This window comes from Saccoglossus kowalevskii, chromosome 2 (genome assembly GCF_978046115.1).
Source record: "Saccoglossus kowalevskii chromosome 2, keSacKowa6.1, whole genome shotgun sequence".
Lineage (NCBI taxonomy): Eukaryota > Metazoa > Hemichordata > Enteropneusta > Harrimaniidae > Saccoglossus > Saccoglossus kowalevskii.
The window spans coordinates 6330707-6342891 of NC_140642.1; the positions used below are offsets into that span (position 1 = coordinate 6330707).

General features: G+C 33.2%; 1 protein-coding gene across 14 annotated transcripts in view; it reads left to right on the forward strand.

Annotated features, from left to right (window-relative positions):
- Window positions 1–12185, forward strand: part of LOC100374520 (kinesin light chain-like) — a 39780-nt gene that overhangs the window by 20101 nt on the left and 7494 nt on the right. For 3 of the 14 annotated variants that reach the window (XM_085508444.1, XM_085508411.1, XM_006814219.3), the window contains exons 10-14: window positions 980–1003; window positions 2269–2336; window positions 3260–3368; window positions 7830–7868; window positions 8841–9002. In XM_085508444.1, the coding sequence (XP_085364570.1) occupies window positions 980–1003; window positions 2269–2336; window positions 3260–3368; window positions 7830–7868; window positions 8841–9002 (402 nt within the window). Of the gene's footprint in view, window positions 1–979; window positions 1004–2268; window positions 2337–3065; window positions 3175–3259; window positions 3369–7829; window positions 7869–8840; window positions 9003–12185 lie in introns of all 14 variants that reach the window. The other 11 variants (XM_078007740.2, XM_085508437.1, XM_006814223.3 and 8 more) reach the window with 9 other exon arrangements.

The window sequence follows — 12185 nt, forward strand, 5'->3', positions numbered from 1 at the left end:
AGGGTTGACATTATAGCATTAATTTTAATGACATACATTTTAATATAAAAGGCATCCAGTTTAGTTGATATTTATTAGAGAATGGGTAAATAATTGCTGCTGCTATTTAAGTAATTATTGTTTCATTTCCCAATAGCTCCATTGGATCTTGAGTAAATAGACTGAATAGTCAAGTGGCATGTTTTAAATAATAAATTATATACAGTTCAAGCTAGGTTGTAAAAACATTGAGGATATTTAATAATTAATGTTCAAATCTTCAGATTAATATAATTATGTATGAATCTTTTTATACATGGTTTATATGCATCTAATATATTCAACATTAAGTAGTTGTTGACATATTTAATGTTGTGTCTTGAGTGTAAACCAATACATGGCCTTAGAATAATGCACAATAGAAAAAAAGAACACACAAAAATAATTTGAAAAATTCATTGACATATATTAAATATATTAAGAAATCTGGGAGACCATGATTGAAAGAGAGATGTTTCATATTGTTTTGAACACATAAATTCAATCTAAAAGTCATGTTTGTCTGTAGACTAAGAGGCCTCAGATGGTGTGTAGATGCATTCAATTGATGTGTCTGGACTGCCTGATTTCCTCATTTATAGGCTTACTCAGCCATTGATTGAAATAGATTGGGATCTCATGTGAGAGCCTATGTCTGAACATAACATCTTCATGTGTTAGTACAGTAAATCCTGTACTGTGAACGCTATTGTGTCTAATGTACTAATTTACATTAGTAATGTCTGATTCCATATAGCACAATATTCCTGTTCATTATTAACATCAATAATATGCTTTATATGTGCATGTCAATGTTTGTTTTCAGTAATGGTGGCTGTGTTACTGAATGCTATGTGTAATACCCCATAATTGCTTGCTTGCTTTGCTTTTTGTTCATTATTATTTTTCCATATTTTTTCCTCCCCATTCATCCTTTGTCATATATATCCTGTGTGTGTAGCAGTCATCCAAACCTGCACAAAAAGTGAGTATGTTTTTGCTGCATGTCATGATGCTTATTTTAACATTCATGCTTATTTCCATATTAAAAGGTTAATGTATTACACTAAGAAACTGAAAATCAATATGTTATGACTTTGTCAATACCACCCTTTTTTATTGTTTGCTTGTTTTTGTCTGCCATGCCCATGTTTGTTTGAAAGCTGCTATATTTCTCTATTCTCCAATATCAGTGATTCACAATAAGTTTTATCAATTGATCAGTGTGGACTGATACTTCATGTCTATGAATAGTAATTTTATTGAATGTTATGTACATTGCTTCATTCAATTCAGGATATGTGATCATGTGTAGTTTGAGACTGAAGTACTAAAATCTTCCAGTGAGGCAATAATATGCAGCCAAACTCTAATATACTAGATTTATTTATCTGTACATATCTTACTAGCATGCTGTCTCTGAGTTGACAGCCAAATTGTACATATATCGCTCGCAGACAAATTTTGTCTCAAAATTTAATTATCTTATATTAAAATTAGAATGACATCAGGTCATATTTTACAGCCGAGTAGACATCTATCAAGCTAGTACATATACAATGCTGTACCAGTAGACAGTTAAATAATAATTGGATTGACACAAGTCTGTGTGTGTAATTAGATAATAAAATATTATTCATCTATGTCTGCTTACTGAAATATTCAGTATTACGTCTTGAACATATTAAAATGTAATATCAAGTTTCATGGACAGTGTGTAATCTAGAACTGAAATGTTTTATGAAAGACTGGAAAAGTTGTGAACACGCGTTTGTAATGTTAGCTATTACATGTACATGTATGTTACAATCATATTGATAGACTTATATTGTATGTGATTATGTAGGATTAGAGTGTTTTTATGATATTACCACATCAACAGTTCAAGGTTTATGTTACTGGTGACAATACTATCAATGACAGTTGTATGATACTGATTAGTAATGTTAACAATGTATTGAGCACATTTCCACTGTCATCACTATATGGGTCACTACATGGTGGTATGGCCCTGTAAAATGTTATTGAAGTAGCTATTTTTGATTTTGATGAATGAGGGAAACCCTATGATGCATTTTAATAATGTGCATAAAAAACATCTTTTGAATTTTGGTTAGAAATGGATCAAAAGACTGAACCCACGTTCCACATACTTGAGGATACATCTCAACATTTGTATCATATACATGAATATTAATAATCTGAAAATTAAAAAGATATATAATTTGCTTTGTTTTGTTTTATCTGCAGGGAAAAGGAAAGGACAATGCACCATATGGTGAATATGGGGGCTGGCACAAAGCGGCTAAGGTTGACAGGTAATACAAAATTAACTAACACTAGATGTTCACTGACCACACCCTTACCAAATAAGCCCCACCCACACCCTTACCAATTAAGCCCCACCCATCCTGACAAATATTGACATATTACTCTGCACAACGTCTGGTGCGTAATACAAATTGTTTGATGCTTTGATTGATAATATTGTCCTCTACTGCCTTGTATCAAATATGCATGAATCTCTTCTTATTGTGAGAGTAACACAAGAGCCCAAACCAGTGATATCTGCTTACACACAAACCCCCCCCCCCCCCAATGATGTAGTGATGTAGACTTCCACTCGTATTCTAGTTCATTGCATGTTATGAAATCCATGCCTCTGTTTGAGCCCCCATACTAGGATTATGTCATTTCATTGTTGGATTTGAGAGATTAATTGAGCCCGGACTGCCATTTCAGTTATTAAACTTGCCACAAAATACCACTGATGCCCCCCAGACTGTTATTAAAAATTAAGAATGTGCATGAACTGGTTGTTATAGCCTATGGTAATATAATTAGTTGATGTTTATTTCAATTGTTCAATGTGTGGGCATTCTTCGTGGTATCATATTCAGGCTGTTCATTGGTTGGTGATAGTTGTAATTTGCATATAATTAGCATATAATAGTGTGTATAGTGGCTCATACATCTCATTGGGTGAGTAATTCAAACTGGCAGGTGCACATGCACACGTATTGCATGACTAGTTTCTGTCTTTACAGTCCCACAGTAGCATCTACTCTGAAGAACCTCGGTGCTTTATACCGACGACAGGGCAAATACGAGGCTGCAGGCCTGTTGGAACGCTATTCCAAGGAGGCACGTGTTAATGTAGGTCTTTTCTTTAGTTTTTTTTTTTTAAAAAGAATCATTATGATTGTTTTTTCTGACATGATAACAATGATTTGTGTTACAGTCCCACTGTTACTACTACTTTGAAGAACCTAGGTGCATTGTATCGGCGTCAGGGTAAATATGAAGCTGCTGAAATACTAGAGGACTGCGCCATCAGAGCGCGCAAAAACGTAGGTGGAAAACAAATCCTTGTTTTCTCTACACTTGCATGTATTCCGACTCACTGCATGCAAGGATAAATTCTTACTTTCATGATTTATGTAGATCAAGATATAAATTAGTTTTCTATTCTTTCTAGGATGTGAGACACATGCACCTGTAAACCTTTGATATCTATATAGTATTTGCTCTATTAGTAGCGGATGCACTTATGTATATCATAATATATATCAGAATATCGTATAGAACTGTTATATGCGCTTCAAATAGAGCAAATACATGTGTACATGTACCTTAAATCCTATCTCAACCCACTGGTTTGCACTTTGTTTTGCTTCCCACCTACTAACTTTATTATTTCTCCTTTCCCAGCTAACCAAACCTTTTTGTGTCAACTTTTATTTAAGTTCTTCACTTTATATTGTATTTAACACAATAAAAGTAAAAATTATATTTTGTTTCTTGTATTCAATGCATAATATTTGAATATAATTATGTCTGTTTCTTTCAGGTAGTTTGATTTGTGTTTATAATCCACCTTAGATTTGTGCATGAGATAATTAATAATTGTTGTGTCTCTACTTTCTCAGTTCCATGTAGACTTTACAGGCATGCCTTATAAAGTGGGTGTTTTATATTGCAGGCTTCTATGCCAGTGCTCTTCTTACTTTATTGAGTTCTACTGTAATTCAAATCATCATGCCATATGTGATTAAAAGATGTCTTCAGTATTTATATAATAACTTTATAAATTACAAAAAAAGATTTAGTGTGATATTTATGAAATGATTTTAACACTCTACAGGGTAGGGTGTTTGTTAAGTAGTGGGGTATGATACAGACACATACAGTGCTCACTTCAGTAAATAGGATGTTAAAATAATATAGTTGAGCCAAAACTGTCGCTGAGAAAGATCCCAGAGAAAAATTCAATTCTTTCAATTTCTTGTTTGTATCCTATTGGTTAATATTATGTTACATGTAAACACAATTCACATACTGTGTTAAATTGCATCTGAATTCACATGTTTAATTTTTAGCTCCGCTGTCGACTTTGTCGAGCGGAGCTTATCATATGAGTGATTGTCCGTCGTCGTCCGTCGTCGTCGTCCGTCGTCGTCGTCCGTCGTCCGTGTCAATGTTTTACTTTTTCGACTTCTTCTTGAAAACTACAAGCCTGAATGCTTTGATACTTGGTGTATATGTACCTTGGGTAGACCTCTCTCAGATTTGTTCATTTCATGATGATATCTTCAATTCTCTAATTTTGGTGAATATTTTTGTCATTTTTGGTAAAAAATTAAATTTTCGACTTCTTGTTAAAAACCGCAAGTCCAATTGCTTTGATATTACATATATAGGTACTACATGTGGACCTCTCTCAGACTTGTTAATTTTGTAATGATATCATCAATTTTCTAATTTTGGTGAATATTTTTGTTATTTTTGGTAAAAAATTAAATTTTCGACTTCTTGTTAAAAACCGCAAGTCCAATTGCTTTGATATTACATATATAGGTACTACATGTGGACCTCTCTCAGATTTGTTCATTTTGTAATGATATCTTCAATTCTCTAATTTTGGTGAATATTTTTGTCATTTTTGGTAAAGTGATATTTTCAACTTCTTGTTAAAAACCGCAAGTCCAATTGCTTTGATATTACATATATAGGTACTACATGTGGACCTCTCTCAGATTTGTTCATTTTGTAATGATATCATCAATTCTCTAATTTTGGTGAATATTTTTGTCATTTTTGGTAAAAAATTATATTTTCGACTTCTTGTTAAAAACCGCAAGTCCAATTGCTTTGATATTACGTATATAGATACTACATGTGGTCCTCTCTCAGATTTGTTCATTTTGTAATGATATCTTTAATTCTCTAATTTTGGTGAATATTTTTGTCATTTTTGGTAAAAAGTGATATTTTAAACTTCTTGTTAAAAACCGCAAGTCCAATTGCTTTGATATTACATATATAGGTACTACATGTGGACCTCTCTCAGAGTTGTTCATTTTGTAATGATATCTTTAATTTTCTAATTTTGGTGAATATTTTTGTCATTTTTGGTAAAAAGTGATATTTTCAACTTCTTGTTAAAAAGCGCAAGTCCAATTGCTTTGATATTACATATATATGTACTACATGTGGACCACTCTCAAATTTGTTCATTTCATGATGATATCTTCAATTCTCTAATTTTGATGAATATTTTTGTCATTTTTGTAAAAAGTGATATTTTCGACTTCTTGTTAAAAACCACAATCGTTTATGGTGAAAAATTATATTTTTGAATTCTTGTTGAAAACAGCAAGTCCCATAGCATTGATACTATGCATATTGTTCATTTTCTAATGATATCTTCTGTTCTTTAATTGAAATGTGCATTGCTAACAGCGGAGCTATCTCAGCCGAGAGGCTGCTTGTTCTATCATATGAGCTTGTTCTGTCATTTTTTTAAATGACACTCCTCTTATTGGGAATTCCTATGATTAGTACGTCTCAACTTAGTAAGGTCTGAGTTTCTTTTCAAAGGTAGCTTTATATCTAATGAATGCCTTTTCTTCTCTTACTTCACTGCTACATACATATTCTTGGTAATGTTAATACAAACAGCAAACAGTAAGTTCACATGTAACTCTTTTCTTGCTCTCATCTATCTGATGCATGTCTTTGATGATGTGGCATGGTTTCATCTCAAGCTAAACCTATTACATTATTGGTCATTTTTATTGACTTGACTCAACATATCCATTACAGCTGTTCTGAGAATTATTCGGACAGTCAGTTAGCAATATATCTTGGAACTTTGCAAAACACTTTGGTCTTTGCCCAATCAAGACTTGTCGGCACCACTTGAATGACGGCCGCATGGTTTGGGATTACTATTTCATAAGGGTTGTCGGCTAGATTGGGCAAAGACCAAAGTGTTTTGCAAAGTTGCAAGTCATTTTGCTAACTGACTGTCCGAATAATTCTCAGAACGGCTGTAATAGGTCAGTGTTCTCAACTAGGATTTCTGGATGGATAGCCCTACCATCAATCAACACCATCTGATTCTTTGGATATGCAAATAACAAAATGAAGGATAATTTGTGCTAATTATATGCATGTTATTCCGTTGATTTAGCGATTTAGTTCATTGAAACCATTGACAGCTCATTTTGAATATTTTGTTTTATTTGATCAAATTGTATGTGAGAAATACGTCATAAAAGGGTAGTATACTACTGTGGTTGTCACCATCATGTTTGATATGGGTCCCACATATGGCGTATACATGTACAACATATGTAAACGATAAACAAACTTTAAACAAGTACCATATGACTTAAAGCTGGAACTACTACTGTGGCAGTATTTTGACCTCACTTGACGCAATTATGGCTTTACAATTGTTGTTACTAGCAGCCTGTCATGGCAGAATTAGTTGATTACTTTAATCAAGCATTTACTGTTGAGTCAACATAAAATTACCATATATGACTGTGATTTTACTGGTGTTGCCTTCCCACATAACTCATCATGCATCCTTACTTACCACAGTACCTTCTCATCACTGTTTATGTGTGGATAGATTATTGTATGTGTGGTTGTCATGACATGGTTGTACGGGTTTGCTAAGGAAATGTTTTCGTGGGTCTCACTTCACAATTTCTTACTTAACTGTTATGTTCACTGGTGCTTTATTTTGTGTGTGTTTTATTTATAATTTCTCACAACTCTCACAGCATCTCATCCTCGCACAATATCTATCTATTGCAATTATTATAAAGGGACACGATTTCCATGTTTTGGCATAGTTTATAATCCATGAATAAAATTGTCACATGGCGTATTTGACACTGCACCGTATATTCATTTTGGCTTGTAGCTTATAAATCATTGTTGATATAATCACAAATATTGTGTGATTTCACATTGAATTATCCCCTAAGATTTGATTGTGAGTGTGTCTACTCTATGCGAGTGTCACAATTGATGCTGTTCTTTTTAGAGTGTCTCTTCAGTGTCTCATGCTATGCTACTACTTGAGCCAATTATAGGTGTAATTCCAGTGAAGTGATCAGCTTTTCATATTTGTCATGTGCTAAAAAAATATGATTGATACTGTAAAAATGATACTTACTTTTAATTAAAAAAAATAAAATTTAGTCAAACACATGTTGACTGTATTTTCATTGTTGGCTGATGTACTACGCCTACAATGAATGTGCTCATCAAAAAAGTCAAAACATTATTTCAGCAAACCCCATGCTGCCTGTGTATTGCTATTGCCTCTTTCTACACCACTCCTCTATAATTTTATGATCACTGGCATCTTGACTGCTTGCAAGCTGGATTGACCAACAAAATCAGATCCCGGCATCGTTCCCTGTGTTTGAACCATTCCAGTTAAGCTATACCACCTTGGAATGAACGTTCTAATCTGATCTATGAAATGTGTTTTTCTCTTGTTATTTTAGACCGGTTCGGTTCATTCAGATATTGGAAAAAGAACAAATGTAAGATAATTTTTCAGTCATATTTCTCTTCTTCTACATTCTATTTGGCCCTCATTAAAACATTAATGTGTGAAGTCTTCGTAACATGTGTATGTAAGTGGTATATTTAACATAATTACAGTAAGTTGATAATAAAAAAAAGTAGAATACTGTGCAATGAGAAGATCACATGTAACTTTAGTAACCCAAGGTAGGTAAGAGTAGTTTATATTTATTGTCGCTAAGATATGCACAATGCTTTGATTGTAATGCATATTAATTAAGGCAATTATTAAAAATCCAAATGCTGTTTTTTTTTTTAATTTTGCTCTGTTTTGATCAAAGTTGACATCATCTCTCAACCATACTGTGTTTACTGTTTATGTTTGGTGTTATGGGTTTCCAGTCACATGACTTGAATTGAGCACTCAGATTTGAGTTTCAAAATCTATTTTCATTCAAGTTTCTATTAAAGCTATGACTTCAATTAGATTCCTGTATAGCCTGGCAAATAACCCCCAAAATGTAATATAATCATAGTACATTGTATATGGTATAATTTGATATAAAATAAAAAACTTAAGCCATCTATAGCTTCCACCAGCAGTTACTTAAAAGATGATTTTCATTGAACAAAATTCTTTTTTTTCCTGCTTTATCTGGTGTTTGATAAACCAACTGTCTTTAAATCCAGCTTCTAAAAGATCCTTTCCTCTTTATCTCCTAGTAAATTCAGGACTCTAACTTGCTTAAAGCTGTTGTTTTGTGTGTCATGTGATCTTGTTTGTCTCAAAATGCTTATTGTACTCGACTTTGGCTATTCTGAAAAGAATGTTATGGTGAGCGATTACACCAATGGGTGACCAGGAAGTTTAAAATCACTTAAAATATTTAGAAATTGCTTAAATTTCACTAAGTATTATTATAAATGCTTGGTTGTTCATGTATGGTGTAGAGCGAAGAGCTTAATCTAAACATGTGTATTCATTTTAGCAGGCTTTGGATGTTGTACGACAAGCCAAAGTAGCAGAACTTCTGGGTAACGAAGCTGGTGCTGAACACGGTGGTGTTAGAGATAAAAAAGAAGAGAAGGTGGCTTATGAAAAAAAGGAAAGCGGAAAAGAAGAAGTAAGTTTAGGAGTGGAGTGGCAGGGGGTGAGTACAAGTACAGTGTTTTTTCATGGCTATATCTGAGTGATGGATAGCTAAATTCTTTGTAAGCTATCATTAGCAAGAGATTTGCATGCTCCTAGGCTATGGCTGTATTTTACTCTCTCCTCTCTATTCACATAATGGATGGACATTCCTAACCCTACTAAGCACCTGATAACACAATTCTTTCACCTCTGATAATCTTTACAAATGAATTATTAAAATTAGCTGATGTGTTTTAAAGCTCTAACCATAATTGCTTTATTTATTGTAATATTTATATAATATTGTTTAATTTATTTTGCATATTTCTGTGCGACATTTGAATTAAATATCAACATCTTAAATAATATTTCTAAATATGCTTTTGATGCGGTTGATGTTTTTTACTAACCACAAACACTAATTCTTGGTTTTACGTTTTCACTGGCACCGTTCATTGCATGTGATCTGTTTTCACAACTTTCTGTTTCTTGCAGACTCTGGTCGTATTGGTTTAATATTGTATATTCTGTACATGGCTTGTGTTCTTCTCCCTGTGTCCGCATGCCTGTTGTAGTGGCTTACTCATTTGCATGTTTTGAATTGGTTTTGAGAGTATGAATTAGACTGAATAGTTACAGACAAATTTACAGAAAATATTATATTTAGAAAATTGAAACTCGGGAAATCTTGAAATCGGGGGAAAAAACTAAGTAAAGGAAAACAAATAATTTGCACAATAGATTTTCTAAGGGTAAATCCCCTTAGCACAATCTTACTATTGGGGGAACTGAAAAAATCAAACTTGCTGCCTTACATGCAAGAGGAAGCCATTACAATATAAAACTGTTAATATTCTTGTAATGTTTTTTTGTTGTTTCATTATTATACATTTGTTTTTGCGTAATAAATTCTTGTTTGTAAATATGTTAGTTTCTTTGTAAAAGCACTGGTTTGTTTTATGCTTTGTATGTTTTCACACAACTTCTTGAAGCCTGTAGGATTCAATCAATAACCACATCTATAAGTAGTGATTCTCTTTCGTGTCAAGTTGTATATTTTGTAATGTAGTTAGTATTAGTTGCTTGTTTTCTGAATACTCTGTGTCTTGTCATTTTGCTGTCTGCAGTCTTGATAGGTTGCTGTGATTGTGATTGTCTGCTTTGTATATTAGAAGCAAGGAATTAAAATGTTGACATGTGTAGGATTTACTTGTTTATATAACTGTCTAAGGCAAAGTAGTTGACAATCACATTGACAACAACTTGAAACTAACATTGTGCAGTTAAACCAGACCTCTACTAACAACATAATCTCTCTTGTAGCTTTTGATATTAACATTATTTCAGAGACACTAAGCATTAGAAGCCTTTCTGTTCACAGCATGTCTTCCCATACTTATTCAGCCTAACCCGAGGTGTCAGTCTTGCCCTGTGCTCTTATGCAGGGATAAACAAATTATTTTTTTGCTTTGTATATATATATTTTTTTGTTCGTTAATATGGTGACTTCAGCTGGCATGTAGAGACCAGTTTTTATACAGCAGAGGTTGCTTAGCTTGCTTATTTTGTTTTTATTTTCAGCCGATAGTCCATCACTTAGAGATAGCCAAGTATGTGGAAACACTGTCTTGTCCCCACACCCTTGTGTTGTTTGCCTTGAATCGTTTTGTTGTTTGATTTTTTATGTTTGTTTATTTGATTGATTGATTGATTGGATGATTGTTTGTTGTGATGAATCTGGTCTACTTTCTTTTCCAAATAACTTTATTGGAAATTTCTCATTGATGTATTGTATAATGAAACATTTACTGACACTTGTGTGAGTAACATTACCATGGTATGTATAATTTATGCATTCAAAAATGAAAAAAGTACATGTATATGTTAACAATTATGTTGAAATACAAATTTCATTCTGACTCCTACTCTGTTAGATTCTCAAATTTTTATATTCAGTTTATCGGAGTGATATTTGCAAGAAAAATGACATGCTTGATGTTATCAATTAGAGTCAATGTGAGGTTACTATACAAGAGTGTCCCTGATTGGCTACCCTAGCTCCTAACAGACAGACCAATCAGAGTGCAGCTTGTTTGATAATAGTTGTTGAATCAAATTCTTCATTATATATATGCTTTGACTCAATGTCAATTTGTAGTATTGTACTAGTATTCTGGGTGGGGTGATCTAATGAGGAATTGCTGATACATATGAATGAAGAACCACAGCAGCATCCTCCATGGACAAATACATATGTAGGTGATTATAAAAATTGAATTAATGGCTGGCTGTCCTTACCTACTAACGCTTGGCAATCTGCTGGAATTACTCACTGGTAAAGTATAATTAACATGCACAATGAGAATATCAGACAACACGTCCTAGTTACATATTCCCAAATCAAGACTCCTAGTACTTTCTTTCTTCATCTGTTTTTCCCCCCCATTTTATTCATCCTATTGTTCTGAAATGTATAGCTTTATTTAATTTTTACTGGAATACTTGTTCTGATCTTTAATTTTTTTTTTTTTGGTTTTTCACACTTTGTAGATTTCTCTTTCTTTACAGAACCCTTACCTTTTAGATCCTGTGTACGAGGATGAGGTAAATGGCCGTGTGTATCCAACTAAAATCTCATCCCATGCACCGTAACTCTGACATCCCTCTTAGTACTTGTATAATGGTATGACCCAAACACCTATGTCATCACATTGTACATGGAAATTGGGGGATGGGGTTATTCTGTAAAATATAAATCCCATACATAAAACATGCTGCATTACAACTCACTTTCAATGCCATAGCCATAATGCCTTCCATATCAGGACATTTAATTATTTTATTTTGTACTTTTGCCATGTATGCAGAACACTAGTTGTGATCAGCAACAACACAGCGTCTCTAGACCATTCATATTTCTGTATGTATCATTACATGTGACGCAAGCCTATTGCCAGACAGCTTTTTTGCAAAATCACTTTAATAAACTTATTCTTTTTGCCAAGCCTTGTATGTAATCCGAAAATTTGTTTGTATGAATAAATATACCCTGTATGTATGTAAGTGATTGGGAGTGATATTTTGAAGAATCGCCACATGCTGTATTTGAATAATGTATCTACTACTTTTCTTGTATAGTTTTGATTCACCTGTTTGATATATTGTGATTGGTTTTCCTAAATACTATATTTGCTCTATTAGA